Source organism: Mesocricetus auratus, unplaced genomic scaffold (genome assembly GCF_017639785.1).
Source record: "Mesocricetus auratus isolate SY011 unplaced genomic scaffold, BCM_Maur_2.0 Super-Scaffold_100020, whole genome shotgun sequence".
In the NCBI taxonomy this organism is placed as follows: Eukaryota; Metazoa; Chordata; class Mammalia; order Rodentia; family Cricetidae; genus Mesocricetus; species Mesocricetus auratus.
Window position 1 is genome coordinate 6,250,822 of NW_024429201.1, and position 17,533 is coordinate 6,268,354.

Consider the following 17,533-nt stretch of genomic DNA (forward strand, 5'->3'; position numbering starts at 1 on the left):
TGAATTATGGAGTGTTCAAATTACAAGAGGTTAGGCTTCATTTAACTTGTGGAAAGGCCACAGTTTCTATAAAATATATAAGTTGGCATGTTTAACAAAATAACATGCTCAGTCATTCCAGTTTAGGGTTTTACATTTCTAAATCATTCCACGTGGCTTATTTTTATTTCTTCAGGAAGGAACATTGAATTGGAAATGTGCTACGACTTCTCTTCCTATAACGTGTACACACTCATTTTTTCCAGTCAGGAGCATAGAACTACAGAAGCATGTTTTCCACTGCAATTCCTCTATGGCGAAGCAGTGCTTTCCCCCTTTCACCTCTGGAATACATCATCTTCCAAAACAAATGGGAAACCTGTCACTTAAAAACAAAAGCACCCTTGGGTCTCCATTTCTAGTCACACCCAATTTAGTTCAGTTAACAGCCCTATTGCTTCAGGAGCAGCTTGACTCAGTGCCCAGCATTGGGTCAACCTCACTTCAGGTGAGGAGAAGACAGCAATGGCCTCAAACTTGAATTCAGATTTGAAAGTGATTCACAGTTCAAAAAAATCTGAAGACAACAACACTTATTCCTGGAGTAGTCCATCTAAATTCACCTTTGCTTGTAAGAGGAAGTATGGTTGACCTATGGGCAAACCTACTGGGCTCCCTATTGGGTCTAGTTATGGCCCAATGCCATCTACGCTGTTTGAGATCTCAGGAGAGTTGTGTAAATGTTCTGAACTTGCTGCCCTTCTGTGTGGCACTAAAGGACTGTAGCTGACTTCGGAGCTTTCATTCTTCTGTACCTGATTGAAAAGCTCCTTTTGGTGATAGGTACTGGCCAAAAAAAAGCAAACAGGTCGAGCCTGGGTGTAGCTCAGAGGGAGAATTCTTGGCTAACACACATGGGTCCAAGTTCAGTCCCTAGTACTGTCTAAAGTCAAGCCAAACCAAACGGAAAATAAACGGTTCTATTTTTAGGGAAAAAACAAGGCAAAGCATTATAGTATTAGATTACAGTAGTATAGAAAGGTGGAAAATGGTGACATGAAGCCCCCTTGTGGCCAGCATTCTATGTGGCCTGTATTTAAAAGACATCATGGTTATGTTTAAAAACAAAAGCACTGTTAATGGATTTCAGAGCAGAATACAAAGGAGTCACTCAGGATGACCTAACTCTGAGTACCGTTAGTCAAAACACAAATGACCCCACCCACGTAACAAACGGCCTTAGTGATAGACCCGAAAGGCCCTTAGTTCTAGGATGTGCCTTACTACTAAAGAGAAACGCATCCCTTGAAATGCTGATGAGTCAGAGAAGGCAATGTTTGGACTTTGGCTCTGAATTCCATCCAAAGTCCAGGATGCCATCGGGACTCTATTCCCCCTCCCCCCATGCCCATGACCCTCTCCAAAGCAGACTCGGGGGTGGACGTTCTTGCTGTCTATAGGCCCTGACAAGAGTAAGGAGAATAAGGTCACATAAGACCACCTGAAGGTTTGAATAATATGCAGGTTGGAGTTCAGAGCGACATAAAATCTGGGGCAGGGAGATGGCTCAGCAGGTAAAGGCACCTGCTGCCAAACCTGAGGACCTGAGTGTGATCCCTGGGACCTACACAGTGGAAGGAAAATACCAACTCCCTGCAAGTTGTCCTTGACCTCCATACTTGTGTTTGGGTCACATGCATGCCCCTCCCATGCCCCCAAATAAGTAGATGTGATTTAACACAAAACATGAACTTGAAGGCTTTGTGGGAGTCACATTTCGTCTCTGTCCCAGATTCTGTTTTTGGGCAAGCCCTACCTTTGTACCGCCCCGCCCCACCCCCACTCCCTGCAGCCCAGGCCCATGCACACAGTGTAGGAGTAACCTCCTTCTAAGCCACCCCCCAGCCCATCATTTCATCTTTCACATTCAATTCCACGTCCCTGGGAAGCTGCGTACTTTCCCTGCTTCCTCCAGGGTCTTGGTTTCCTTCTCTGTAACTGTGGAGGGAGAAGCAACAGTGCTTGGCCATGGTGATCTTGGGTTCTTAACCCAAGTCTGCTTCTCTCTCTCTCTCTCTCTCTCTCTCTCTCTCTCTCTGTCTCTGTCTCTGTCTCTGTCTCTCTCTCTCTCTCTCTCTCTCTCTCTCTCTGTCTCTCTCTCTCTCTCTCTGCCTCTGTCTCTCTCTCTTAGCCAAGAGTCTTCACCTGTACTACAGATTTCTACAGATTTGCGTATCTTTAATAAAAATTATATCCTACAGAGCTGTTGAAGACTTAAGTGTTGAGCCCAGTACCAGACAGAATAAATATTTCAGAAATATTAGCTACCGCTGTGGCTGGAAAGTGGTCATTACCTTCACCAATGAATTGCTCTGAGATCCAGAGAAGAAATGTCACTGTCAGAAATGACCCCCTAAATTTTGGAAGAACTAGTCACATATCTGCTCCTGAAAAATGTATTCTTATAGCTGTTAATTTAGGACATATGCTCTCCATATTCACTCCCCAAAGTGTTGACAGACACGGCAATTCTTTAGTATTACTGGCAAATGATTCAGGGAACTCCCTGCAATATGACCAGGACACTTAGCCTCTCCATGTTAATCTGCCATTATTACTAGACAGTCTAGTGGGAAAGACAGAAATATTTTGAAAACAAAAATAATTTGGGGCAGGAAATAATAGCAAATCTTAGATTCTATGAACTTCCTAGACAGGCTAAGTTAGCAAGGTAAATCCTGGCCACTTCTGGGCTCCTTTTCTAGTTGAAATTAGATTGAGATTGATAGTAGATATTATTATTATACTGTAAAATTTCAGTACACAAAACTTCATTCAACTGTATTCACTCTGTGTATGTGTCTGTCTGTCTGTCTGTCTGTCTGACTGACTGACTGACTGACTGACTGTGTCTGTATGTGTTTCCCTAAACTCTACCCTTTTCCTTGGGATATTTAAATTCTTCTCGTTCGTTCTTTTTCTTCCTTTGTGACCATGACTTTGGATGACCACAAAAGTCCACAAAGTGAGCTGGCCAGGTCTGGAAGAAGATCCCTACTATTCACCATCCCAACCTACTTTCCATCTGAGAAGGGCAAATCCATAGAGAGGCAATGAGCAGGTGGGGTTAACTTGGCTGGCAGATCTGGAATAATGAAGGAGACTTCAAAGCTGAGGACAGCAAGCAGGCTTCCCTACCTAGAAGACAGAGGACTCTTAATATAGTAAAAAAAATCCTGACAGTATTTGGAGAGTAGGGTATGGATTGTTATAGGTGATAGCAACTTTGTTGTAACCCTATGGTATCGGTTTCTAGGAGTTGAGAATTTAGCAGTTGATGATTTACCCCTAGAACTTGACTCAGCTCATAAAAGATCACGTTTCTGGGCTAGATAATGACTCGGTCAGTAAGTGCAGGCAATCCCCAACACCCACATAAAAAGTCAGGTCTATCTGACCCGCGCTTGTAATCCCAGCACTAGGGGTGGAGATGGGAGGATCCCTAGTACTTATAGGTAGGCCAGCCAGCCTAGCCCAACTGTGAGCTTCTGTCCAGTGAAACACTATCTTAAAAGAAATGAGGTGGAAAATTGTTTGAAGAAGACACCCAATGTTGACCTATATTCTCCATATACATGTGCACACCTACCACACACACACACACACACACACACACACACACACACACACACACACAAAGGTCATGTTTTCCCAGAAACAGAAAGAGGGATGATGGAGCATTGCTCATCTATATAAAAATATCTGGCTTTGCTAGTTTTATAGCTTGCAATGCCTTTCAATTACCCAAAGTAATTAATACATTTTACACACCAACCTACTGTGTGAGAACACGTGTGTGTGTGTGTGTGTGTGTGTGTGTGTGTGTGTGTGTGTGCATTAGACACAAGGCATTTTGGTACTGCATATTCTATTTCATTTAGCATATTTTAAAATACTTATTTGGAACCACAGGATCCGTAACCTCCAGATCATTCCCACTATGTGGTGTGACTCTGAACTCAGACTACCCAGGCTCAAATCCCGATTTTACTAACTGTATGGTATTTGCCAAGTGACTTAACTTTTCACTGCCTCAAACATTTATTGTAACCCTCCTTTGACTCCAAAGTTATTGAAAAAATTAAATGAGAAATTATCTAATCAGTTAGGTGACACATTTATAGCTAACCTGACTCGTAAAGTGGGGAGGGACTTACAAATGTTGGCTACTTCCCAGTATTGTCTCTGGAAACCAAAAGAACAAAACTGCATCATACTGAGGGTTCCTATGCCCTGAAATCAACTCTCTTCGTGGAGTTGATAGTTATCATTCTCTTTCTCCCACTTGCTATTCCTGCAACTCCAAGTTTTTCACAACAGGCTTCCTTCAGACTGATTAACTTTGTTCTAGAAGACTCCTTGATTAAGAAGACTCCTCCCAGCCGGGTGTTGGTGGCACACACCTTTAATCCCAGCACTTGGGAGGCAGAGGCAGCCTGGTCTACAGAGCGAGATCCAGGAGAGCCTCCAAAACAATACAGAGAAACCCTGTCATGAAAAAAATAATAAGAAAGGCTCCTCCCTCTAATATGCATACAAAGGAATCATGTAACAACCCCAGCCCTATGTTTAGAGGAGTTCCCAGGAGTGAACGGCAGATTCTGCTCCTTAGAGAGGTCCACTTGTGGCCTGGCCCCAGGCTGGTACCTGAGACTGTTAGCCAGTTCTCTATACTGGCTTATAAAGTTCCCCGAACGATAACGGACTCACGCTGTCTATACTGTGTGTGCCTAGTGCTCTGTGGTGGACCCCCCTTTTCTCCTAGGGGGGTCTGGGATTTGGGATCTTACCAGGCAGAAGGCACATGCCTACCTGACCAGTCCCAGAAAATACCTTGGCCACTAGGTAACTAACGAGGTTTGTGGTAGAAGCCACTTTGCATGTGTTGTCACAATTCACTGGGCCAGTTGACTGTGTCCCTCCCGAGTGACTTCACTGGAAAAGCACTCAGAGAGCTGACCTAGTTTCCTCTGGACTCCACCCCGTGAGTTGCTTCCCTTTGCTGATTTTGCTTCATTTGTTTCCCTGAAATAAATCTTAGCCACAGTGCACCAAGTCCTGGCTGTCTCTGCCAATTCCACCTAGCGGAGGCCTCGGTTCCCCAAACATGCATGCGTCCTTAGAAAGGTGCAGTCCTTGGAGAGATCTTCCCTCTACAATGTCAGCGTTCTCTGACAGGACAGTCCTACATGGTAGAAAGAGCATCCGAACAAGACACTGGGCTTCAAGGTCACTCCTTCCTTATGACTACACTATGCTTTAATGTCCCAGCAGTGCCTCGGGAGGACCATGGAAGCAACACCAGGTACAGAAGGGACCAGGACTCTGTGAACAGTCAATAAACTTTTACAGCAGTGTTTAACAACCACTGACAGCAACACTGTCTGTCAGTAGCTAACGGTCTCACTTGTCAGATGACTCTGCGAGCAACCTCTGTGGGAACTGCAACAGAAGAGCCTGTGTGAGGGAGAGGGGCAAATGTGACTGAAAATGGGAGGTTTAGACACCTGCCAGCCAGTACACAGCATTCAAGGGGAAGGGTGTAAAGACTGCAAAGAAAACTCACACGACCCAAAGGCACAAGCAACTTCCTCATGAGAGGCAGAGGGTAAATAACTCATCGAGCTGTAAAGCACTAAAGGCCGCATTCCTAGGTCCCATTGCCTTGAACAAATACTGAAACTCCAGCCATTTTTTAAAACAATGTCAGACCTGCTACTTAGCCTAGCTCCTGTTGGGCCCCTGGGCTGTCTACACAGTGGATTAATAGGTCCTGGAATGCTTCATAAATTGAGGTCAAGGTTTACTGCTTCCAATTTCGCTTTTATTCCTTTATTCCTGTTCTTCCCTGTCACCTATCTGGCCTCCACTGTCAACAAAGGTCCTTTGCTGTTTGGTCAATGGTCAGTCATAAATGGTGATGTGCTGTGCCATTCTGTGGCATGATGGCCTAGACACTTGCTTCTTAGAAAACAAGAAAAAGTACTTGGCTGGCATGAGCAAAGCCCTGGGAACCTCAACATCATTTAGACACCAAACAACACAACACCCTTTAATTTAAAAAAGTGGTGTTTAAAATCCTTCCTCAAAAAAAGCACAGCCAAGACAGCATACAGAGATTCTTAGAGTTGAAGTCCAATTAATTCACAGCCAACCCCTAATCAGGAGCCTCATTTCCTCCTGAGTTTTCGTTTCCTAACTGAAAAGGGAAGACAATTTTTTGATACTATTTTTTAAATGACAGAATGTATCAAAGATGTACAAAGTAATATATATCCAAGCATGTATACACACGTGCATAAATAGTATGTATACTGCTGAATACACAATCCATAAATACACATTTTTGTTTTTATTTGACATTTACAAATTGAATGAGTATTTCCTTTCTCCACCGAGTCCAGTTTGTGTTGCTCAGCTAGTCTAGGGGCTGGGGCCTGCCAAACTGTGTGGTCAGCCTATCAGGGGGCACATCATTGAAAGAAACTGACTCTCCTTCTCCCAGTAGCTGTCAAATGTCAATAGCTCTTCAGCTAATCACAGGATTACAAGTCTATGTTGGGGTTTTGTTTGGCCAGACTTTCAAAAGTTTTGTGAAAGCTGTCACAATTGCTGTGAGTTCAAATGTGTATCTGTCCTGTCACATCTGGAAGATACTGTTTCCTTATGTTATCAATTGTGGGAACACCTGACCTTGAGCAGAGACCCACTTCCCCTTCTGCCTGGGAGTAGGCAGCTGTAAGCAATGTTTACTAAAAACATGTTTACTAAAAACAATACAATGCCTGGGGGCAATAAGTTCCTGGAAAAGGCCTGCCAACAGAAACCACCCTGACCTTGACCTTGTCCAAAGACTAAACCGCCTCTTCTGCCACGCCCAGATCAGTTTTTGGTGTCAGAGCAGAACCAGCCAGGGTGGAGAGAGCAGAAGCTTCTCTGGTGGGAGCTTTTCTTAGGAAGTTTTCTTGAACCTTTTTGGGGCCTGCTTAAAGTTTTCTTTACATCGTTGAACAAGTCTCTGTGTTGTCAATCCCCGACACCCTCCGCATGTTCTCGGACACAGGCCGAGCAGCAGACTCAACAATTGGAGGTCCTACCGAGATCGTGAAATCGAGGTAAGTGGACGGGGTTAAGAAACTATGGGGAATAGTTCCGGGAAGCTAGAATCATTGCAGTATCAACTAAAAAAGTTACTTAAAGAACATGGGACTGCAGTCAAGTCTAAAACCCAAGAAGGCTTTCTAAAATCGATCGAACGAGCCAGTCCATGGTTCATTACTGGGGGAAACTTAAATATTCCAGATTGGGAGGAGGTTCGCCGTGATCTTCATAGACTTTTACGAAAAGAGGGATCTGAGTCCTTACCCCCTACGACATTCTCCTTATGGAGATTAGTGAGGGGAGCACTTTTGACAGATAAGGTTCGTCACCGCCAGGTAGTTCAGGACACAAAAGAGGCTTTTTTAGAATTACAAGAGACTGAGACTCAAGCCTCCTTGAGTTCAGGGGCAGAGAGTGATGATGAATCATCTGAAGGGACCCTGACTGAAACTAGAGGCTCCATTGTTAGTGAGGATGAGGAGGAGTCTCTTAGTAACAACAAAAAAACGGGTAGAGGTCTCCGGGCAAAACCCAAAAAAAAGGGCTCCAGTCAGAATCGGTTATATTCTTCTCTATCAGACCTAGAAAATGGAAGTAGCTCAGACTCAGACTCGTCACAGTCTGAAAAGGAACGGTTACTTGCTGAGATCGCAGCCCTTAAAAAAGAACTAAAAAATATTCGAATTAAGGAAAGACAGGACAGAAAGAGAAACCCTTCTCCATACTCTGAAAAAAGGGACTCCTCCTATGAGATAACCCAGTCCTTCTCGGAGCTGGAGGGAAGACCCAGAGGAGGGGTCCAATGCTGCCCGGTGGTGGCCCCAGTAATGGAAGTTCCAGACCTGAACAATTCTGGACAGGTCATTCGGCATCATAACCCTTTAAATTTTAAGGATATAAAACAACTTAAGGAGGCAACTTTAAATTATGGAGCACAGGCTCCCTTTACACTTTCCTTAATGGAATCTTTTGCGTCTCTTAACTTGACACCTAGTGATTGGCAGCAGCTTTGCCGAGCGACTCTATCAGGGGAAGATTATTTGATTTGGAGAGGTGAGTTTCAGGAAAGATGCAGCCAGACAGCCCAAAGAAATGCACAGGCCGGACAGCCCCAGAGAAATGTGGAGATGCTTACCAGGAGTGGTCAATACGCCACCATTCAGCAACAAATGCAATATGACATCGCAGTCTATGCCCAAGTGGCAGCAGCGGCCCAAGGGGCTTGGAAAGCATTGCCTTCCAAGGAAGGAGGGGATCATCTGTCCAAAGTCCTTCAAGGACCCTCCGAACCTTTTCAAGACTTCGTAGACCGTCTCAGTCAGGTAGCAGAAAGAATATTTGGGGGCATTGGGCCTGCGATGCCAGTCATCAAGCAGATGGCATTTGAAAATGCAAATAAGTATTGTAAGGAAGCCCTTCGCCCCTATCGCAATAAAAGTCTAAATGACTATATCCGGATCTGTAGGGACATTGATGGGAACTTCATCCAGGGCCAAGTGTTAGCTGCTGCCATTCGGCCCCAAGTGGGGAAAGAAAGACCTACTCTGGGAGGGAGAAAAACATGTTTCAGCTGCGGTAGGGAGGGACACTTCCGTAGAGAGTGCCCTCAAAATAGTACTACGGGTCTCAAGAGACCTGGTTTATGCTCCCGTTGCCGAAGGGGATATCATTGGGCCAATGACTGCTACTCTAAAACTGACCGGGAGGGAAATTTCCTTCCTGCTAATAATAATCAGGGAAACGGGAGGAGGGCCCCGCCCCAGGGCCCCAAAACCAATGTGTACGGGGCAATGACCCCTGCTCCGGGCAGTGGCAGGACTCACTTTCTCCCCCAGAGCAACCCCTTCATATCTCAGACCTCCTTAGAGCCACCTCGGGGAGTGCAGGATTGGACCTTGCTCCCTCTGCCCAGGGAATCCTAACACTGGAAATGGGGATCCAGGCCCTCCCTACTGGGGTGCATGGGCCATTGCCCCAGGCACGGTCGGACTACTCTTGGGACGGTCCAGTACTATTCTTCGAGGCATCCAGGTACACCCCGGTGTTATAGACCAGGATAGTGAGGGGGAGATTAAAATAATGACATCAGTGGGCAGTGGGGTTGTTGCCATCCCTGCAGGTGAATGGATTGCTCAGTTACTCCTTCTCCCTACAGCTCCTTGTGAGGCTAGAAAAATTAAAGAGAAAAGGGGCAACCAAGGTTTTGGAAGTACCGGCCCGGCAACATTTTGGGTAGCCACTATGGAGAACTGCCCCCAGCTTACATTAAAGATAGAAGGCAAGTCCTTTAGGGGCGTCTTAGATTCTGGGGCGGATTTCTCTGTCCTCTCAGATAAATTCTGGCCCCCCGCCTGGCCGAAAGAGGAAGGGACAGTGACCCTCCAGGGAATAGGACAGGCTGTGCCCCAAAAAAGCCTCAGAATCCTAAAGTGGCAAGACTCTGAGGGCCACACAGGGCTTTTCCAGCCATATGTTTTGCCTGGCCTCCCTATTAACCTCTGGGGAGGGGACCTCATGCAAGAAATGGGAGTGGTCCTCACCACCCAGGCACCCAAGTCCAAAAGCAGGGGCCCCCAGATGACGCAAGGGAGGGGCTGGAGCCCGGGGAGGGAACTAGGTAAACTAGAACAGGGAGAGGTTTGCCCTGTGGCATCCCTCCCTTTGGAGACCAGGGCCCCAGGGGATAGGAAGGGTTTTGATCATTTTTGATGAGGGTCACTGTTGCGCCGCCAGCCCCCATACCCATCACATGGCTATCAGATGATCCGGTATGGGTGGAACAGTGGCCCTTACCAGCGGAGAAACTAAGGGCGGCTCACCAGCTAGTTCAAGAACAATTGGAGGCAGGTCATTTGGTTCCTTCCACGTCCCCTTGGAATACCCCTATATTTGTAATAAAAAAATCTTCAGGGAAATGGAGGTTACTACAAGACTTGAGGGCAGTGAATGCGACCATGCAGCCTATGGGGGCTCTGCAGCCTGGCTTGCCCGTGCCTGTGGCCATTCCTAAAGACTGGCATTTGATTGTCATTGATTTGAAGGATTGCTTCTTTTCTATTCCCTTGCATTCTCAAGATAGTCCTCGGTTTGCGTTTAGCCTTCCTGCGATTAACTTTAGGGAGCCTGCCCTTCCCTTCCAATGGGTGGTGCTCCCCCAAGGGATGGCTAATAGTCCAACTATATGCCAGATTTATGTAGCTGCCTGTTTAGATCCCCTCAGACGTAAGTTCCCTGACCTTTACATTATCCACTACATGGATGATATTCTTTTGGCCGCGGCCGAAGAAAGACAATGTTACATAGCCTTTGCAGAGCTACAGGAGCTTCTGGAGGCCCGAGGATTTATTTTGGCTCCTGAAAAGATCCAAAAGAGACCCACTTATACTTATTTGGGTCATCAAATTCAACAAACTGGCCTCCGGCCACAAAGACTCCAGATCGATTGTTCAAATTTAAAAACACTTCATGATTGGCAGAGATTTTTGGGAGAGGTGCAATGGTTTCGCCCTTCTCTTTCTATTAAAACAGGGGCTCTTAAAGCGCTTTATGATATTCTTCCTGGGGATCCTGCTCCAACTTCCCCTAGACAGATTATCCCAGAGGCTAGGGAAGCCCTACAATTGTTGTTAAGAAGTATAGAGCAAGCCCACCTTCGGCGTATAGATTATGGGCAGCCCCTTGTTCTGGTTGTACTTTCATCTAGCTTTTCGCCCACTGCCGTGTTTTGGCAGACTGGTCCTATTTATTGGATACATTTGTCAGCCTCCCCTAAGAAGGTAGTGACCCCTTACTATGATCTCATTTTACAATTGTTGTGGAAGGCGCACAAGTTTAGCATTCAAACCTTTGGAAAGAGTCCTGATAAAATTATCCGTCCTTATGGTAAGGAGGAGGTGGAACATCTACAGATCTTCCATGATGGGTGGACCCTGTTTATTACATCTACAGGTGCTCAGTTTGATAACCAATATCCCAACAGCCCCTTGATGTCTTTTTTCAAACAACACCCTGTGATCTTTCCCAAGATTTTAAAGGAGAACCCTCTAGTTGGAGCTCACTCAGTCTTTACAGACGGCTCCTCCAAGGGTTTCGCGGTGGTGGTTTCTTCTCAGGTGCAGAAGAGGGTACCCATAGGGCAGATGTCAGCACATTCCGCCGAGTTGTTTGCTTGCTTGATGGCTTTCCAAATGTTTGAGGGAGAGCCCTTTAATTTATATACTGATAGTGTTTATGTTGCCAACATTGTTAGACCTTTAGAAACTTCTCCATATGTTCTTCCAACCTCCCAGGTTCGTTCCTTATTAGTTCAGCTCCAACATCTTATTTGGCAGCGCATCCACCCTGCTTATGTGGGATTTATTCGTGCACATACTAACCTTCCAGGACCCCTTGCCCAGGGCAATCAAATTGCTGACTCTTTGACCCGCCCTAGGGTCTTATTTACTCAGGAGCAGCTTGCCCACCAGCTCCATGAGAGGTATCATCTAAATGCCCGCTCCATTAAATTTCACACTGGATGCCCCTTATCCATAGCTACACAGATTACCTCTCAGTGCCCTGATTATGCCCCTTATCATAATTCTCCCAATGAGGGGGTAAATCCCCGGGGCCTCAGGGCCAACCATCTCTGGCAAATGGATGTCACTCACCTGCCGCAGGCAGGGAAATTAAAATACATGCATGTCTCGGTGGATACGTATTCTAAACTGATTTTTGCCTCTCTCCACTCAGGAGAGAAGATTAAAGATGTTATTTCTCATTGCTTGCAGGCCTTTGCCTACATGGGCGTTCCTGATGCCCTAAAAATGGACAATGGCCCTGCCTATGCCAGCAATCGCTTTGCTGCCTTTTGCAGGGAACATCACATTGTCCATTCTTTTGGTATTCCTCACAACCCCACGGGACAGGCTATTGTGGAGCGCACCCATGCCACTCTCAAACAGTATTTTAAGAAAATAAAAAAGGGGGAGTATGTTACCTTCCCCAATATTCAGTTATCCACCATACTTTACATTTTAAATTTTTTGACCATAGACCGTAATAATTTGTCTGCTATGGAGAGACATTGGACAAACCCTCCCAGTCCTTGGGATGGGTCAGATGGAAGGATTTGATTACAGGAAAATGGCAGCCACCCACCCCCCTATTAGCTAAGGTCCGAGGGGCTGTTTGTGTTTTCCCTACAGGAAGTGAGAAGCCTATTGGGTCCCCGAACGGTGCATCAGGCATGTCGACTCCAATACTACTCCGGATACTAGGAATGCTCACCATGATAAAGATGATCCAACCATTGCTGAACACTCAGGTAAGGGAAATATGGGCGTTGGTGAGGATTCCCCCCATGTTGATGCCAGTTAGTCATTCCAGCTCCCTGTTCATCAAATTTTATAACACCAATAATACATTGGGAGTGGCTGCTGCCAATGAGATTAAAAAGTCAGAAACTAGACATTCTGAGTTTCCCCCTCCTAAGCCTGATACCAGGGTCAAGAAGTAGGGAAACCCAAGAGATTGCCAGCTGCATACACCTTTAATCCCAGTGGCATACGCCTTTAATCCCAACACGCCTTTATGAGGGAACATCCTATGTTGAAAGTTGGATTGAAAATGGGTGAATAGCCGGGCGTTGGCGGCACACGCCTTTAATCCCAGTACTCGGGAGACACAGGCAGGCAGATCTCTTGAGTTCAAGGCCAGCCTGGTTTACAGAGCAAGTTCCAAGAGAGCCTCCAAATAATACAGAGAAAAAAAAATTGGTAACAAGCTGGGCGGTGGTGGCACACGCCTTTAATCCCAGCACATGGGAGGCAGAGGCAGGCGGATCTCTGTGAGTTTGAGGCCAGGCTGGACTGACAGCCTCAAACAATACAGAGAAACCCTGACTTTAAAAAAAAAATAGGTGAAAAAAAATTTGTAACAGTAAAGAGGTTCTGGTATTAAGTAAAGAAAAAGAAAAAGACAAAGGTATATAGAATGGAAATTTTTGTTTACATTTAAGTTCTATTTTGTGAGTCATCTCTAAAAACTTTTGGCCAAAAGCCTGGCCTCTCCACCTTGCATCTACAGAGTTACAAGGAGTAGGTACCCCATGAGTGTAGCTCAAATGGAGGAATGATAAAGAACATACAGGACTTTTTAACCTCTTAGTTCAAGGATTGGCTGGAGTTGTTCTTTTACATAGATTTCAATTAAGGAAGCTTCATTGCCACAGACTAATCATGACCTAGGGAAAAAGGATGACTGAAAGATGCATGTATGTTCTGAACGTATGGTGTGGCCACACCGGTACGTATGAAATGTGATTGTGAATGCGTGAGTGTGAACTGCTTATATGATTAAAAGGATACTTAAATCCCTTCAAAAATAGTTAAGAAGCTACCTAGATTGCTTTAAATATAGCCAAAAGGAACATCCAGCCAGTCTGTTAATGTTTTAACAGAAAAATTTAAGATGCAAATGAGGCCTTGTCAGCTAGTGAGAGCTCTACAGGTTAGATTGGGAAAGACTGCTCACAGACTTCAAATAATTTTCAAAAATTATTTGGACACAGTATAGTTTACAATCTTTGAGTGATTTTCAGATGTTTTTGGGAAATATTTAATGGATATGTCCTTTTTAATGGGCATCTACAAATAATCTAAGTAGTAATCCCAATTTACCTAGATAGTCAACCAAGGAGGGTAGACAAATCCTTCTACTATTATGGTCCAGCTTCAACAGTTCAAAAAAATTTTTTTAGAAAATAAAAAAGGGGGAATAATGTCCCCAGTCCCCATATGACTCATCAAATAATACACTCCTCATTTAAAAATTTTATAATGTGAATGCCAGTGAGCTTCAGACAGATTCTGGCATGATGGAACTTGAGCAACTATTGCTCAGGTCAAATGGAGACATCCATGCACTAGACAGTGGAGAAGACCCTAATTTGGGGTCGAGGGCATGTTTGTGTTTTCTTGTAGGAAAAGAATAAAAGCTTCGGCATGGAGCAGAGAAAAACTGGACCTGAGACCATGGGAGCCCACCTAAGCCAGTTTGAGTGAGATCTCCTAAATCAGTGTTCCTGAACTTTGATGTCATCCAATCTAGAGCCCAAGAAAGAAAGAAAACAGTCGGTTCGAGATTTCCAGTTTCTCAACAGACCTGCTGCATCAACCTTCCGGACCCATGAGTTTTCATCGTGAAGCCAACAGAGAAAAAAGGACCCATTTAAAACATTTGGACATTGGTATGGACTGTGATGAGGGGCAAAAGCCTCTTTTCAGTAATTGAACAGGACATGGTCACTTGAAATATCAGACTTGATAGTTCCTGTTTCTGGAATCACGACTAGGCCAGTGTATTTTTCTAGAGAGATGCAACTTGTCCTAATGCGACAAAAAGGAGACTTTGACTCAAGTCGCATAATCAGCTGACGTTAAATCAACAAACTGCATCACCACAGGAACAAATTGGTGCTCTGTGGATAGTGCAACAAGCCTATTGTTCATATTTTTCATAATGCTACATGTGTGATATCAATGATTGTACCTAATGTATCTGTGCAAGTGCACTTTCTAAATGCTTTCCTGAGCAGATCTTGGAACAATTGTAAACTTTATCAAATTGTAAATGTAAATCACATGTGGGTTACCCTTGTAACAGAATGTAAATCACGTGCATGTTACCCTTGTAACAGATGAAGGCTGGTAGAATGTTATGGCCCAGATCTGGTGATGGGTACGGTGATGGAGAGGCGCTATGTCAGTGGGGGTCCTGGAAATGGTGGCAGTGGCGGTAGGCATTCTGGCTTTATGCCGAGCTCAAACGTGCCTTGTACCAGAGGCAAGAGATCCGTAACCAAGTATTGCTTAGTTTAGCCCATGGCAATCCCGATAGCCATGAAGGTTGGTTACAGATGATTTAAAGTTGGGGCGCTCTGTTGACGGGCAACCTGTGGGGAAGACCCCTCCCGCCTAAGACAGGGGTTCAAGGTCCCCCAAGGACGGGAAAGGGAGGGTGACCCTACTTGACCTAAGCCAGGAGTGCCTCATTTAAAAATAAAAAGGGGTGAATTGTGGGAACACCGGACCTTGAGCAGAGACCTACTTCCCCTTCTGCCTGGGAGTAGGCAGCTGTAAGCAATGTTTACTAAAAACATGTTTACTAAAAACAATACAAAGCCTGGGGGCAATAAGTTCCTGGAAAAGGCCTGCCCACAGAAGCCACCCTGACCTCGACCTTGTCCAAAGACTAAACCGCCTCTTCTGCCACGCCCAGATCAGTTTTTGGTGTCAGAGCAGAACCAGCCAGGGTGGAGAGAGCAGAAGCTTCTCTGGTGGGAGCTTTTCTTAGGAAGTTTTCTTGAACCTTTTTGGGGCCTGCTTAAAGTTTTCTTTACATCGTTGAACAAGTCTCTGTGTTGTTAATCCCCGACACCCTCCGCACGTTCTCGGACACAGGCCGCGCAGCAGACGTGACAATCAATCTTCCCATCCCCTCTTCTAAAGATCCCTGAGTCTTGAGGGAAGGAGTACATGGTGGTTTGAATGACAGTAGCTCCCTATAGGCTCATAGGGAATGGCACTATTTGGAGGTGTGGCCTTGTTGGAGGAAGTGTCTCACTGGGGATAGGCTATGAGGTTTCAGACAGGCCCAGTGTCTTCTTCTCTCTTCGCTGCCTGTGGATTCAGATGTAGAACTCTCAGCTCCTTCTCCAGCCCATGTCTAACTGCATGCTCCCACGTTTCCCACCATGAAGCTCTTGTCCTCACAGCTTTAGGTTTCTGTGGTGGCTTGAATAAGCCAGCTCCCATTAATCCAATTAAATGTTTTCCTTTATAAGACTTGAAGTAGTCATGGTATCTCTTCACAGCAATAGAAAACTAAGACAGGATGTGACATGAATGTCTGATTTTGAGATGAGTACTCTAGTCACCTGCACATTGATTATGGTGGTCTCTTTTTAACTGCTATCTACTTCAAGGACAATTCTTACATGTACACTTACAAATAAGTAGGCATCAAGCCTAATCAGAGCTATAGACCATAATCTGCAACTTCCTGATATTAAGTGTTTGTTCTCCAGGACAATATTAACTTTCCCAATTCACACAGCCAATAGTAGAGTCATGAGTCTTACCCAGATATTCCTACTGCAAAACTACTGTCTTAATCATCATGCTACTAGCTTAGGGGGAACTATGCACATGTAGACACCTCCCTAACCCACCACAAAAGACCATGTCTCAGCAACGACACTGTGAGTGGCACCCGCTCAAGAAATGCAGAATCGAGGCTAGCAAGATGGCTCAGAAAGTAAAGGCACTTGTCACAAAGTCTGACAACTTCAGCTAGATCCCTGAACCCACATTGTAGAAACCAGCTCTCATAAGTTGTCCTTGGAACTCCACAAATGTGCCATACTATGTTTATGTGTGTAATACACACACACACACACACACACACACATACACACAAATACAGAGCAAATAAATAAATGTAAAAGAAATTCAAAGAAAACACAAAATTATTACCTTACAACAGTACCCCAAAAGATATTGCTAAGTAACAGCTGATAATTCTTTGAAACAGCAGAGACATGTTAACAAGCAAGCATGGCCATATACATGTCTTGCTATTTTACAATAGCACTGATATAAATCCAAACCAATTTGTCTTGAAGCTCTTGTATAAATCAAAAGCACACAGCACTTACCTGGAGAATTTTATTGGCTGTTATTACTGGAGCCTTGTCATTTACAGACTCAACAGTCACAAAAAGAGTCTGAGGCAGACTCTGTTTCCCAAGCTCTGAGCTGTTTGCCAATATGGTGAGGCTGTCCACTAACTCCTTGGTGCCGTTATGAACATAGTAAATCAACTTCTGCTCCACCTGAAACCAAAGCAACAAAATCACTCAATTCTAAACCATGACCAAACTGCTAAACAATAAGTCCAAGCTTAAGAATCTCCCTAAAGCACAGAAGCACATCTTCATCCCATGAAGTCTGAGTGGGCATCAGAGTGGGCACTGTGGTAGATGGCATCACACTTCACCCTGAAACACCATCGCACTCTAAGACAGGTGTAAGGAAAGGGAGAGAAACACCATATGGTGTAGCAACGAGAACGCTGGGTTGGTAGCAGAAGACTTGAGTTTAAGTGCCACTTCTAACAATAACGTGTGCTGGGTGTGCACAAGCCAGCCTTCCAACCAATGGGACACCACAATAAAGTTCAAGTTCTACTCGCTTATTTAAAGCAACTACATTTGAAGGTTTTGATTGTTTTATTTGGCAATTTCAACTGTTAGATCTAGGCTCTGCTGGGGCTTCATTTCTCTTCCTTGGAAACATGGATTAGGGAAACTATTAAGTTCCCCTAAACACATTTTCTGAGCGAAGGAGGCATT

General features: G+C 44.9%; 1 protein-coding gene across 2 annotated transcripts in view; it reads right to left on the reverse strand.

Moving 5' to 3' along the window:
• LOC101840873 (chondroitin sulfate proteoglycan 4) overlaps positions 1 to 17,533 on the reverse strand; it is a 74,938-nt gene that overhangs the window by 32,043 nt on the left and 25,362 nt on the right. For both annotated transcript variants that reach the window (XM_040729010.1, XM_040729009.1), the window contains exon 5: positions 16,838 to 17,014. In XM_040729010.1, coding sequence (XP_040584944.1) covers positions 16,838 to 17,014 — 177 coding nt within the window. The remainder of the gene's footprint in view (positions 1 to 16,837; positions 17,015 to 17,533) is intronic.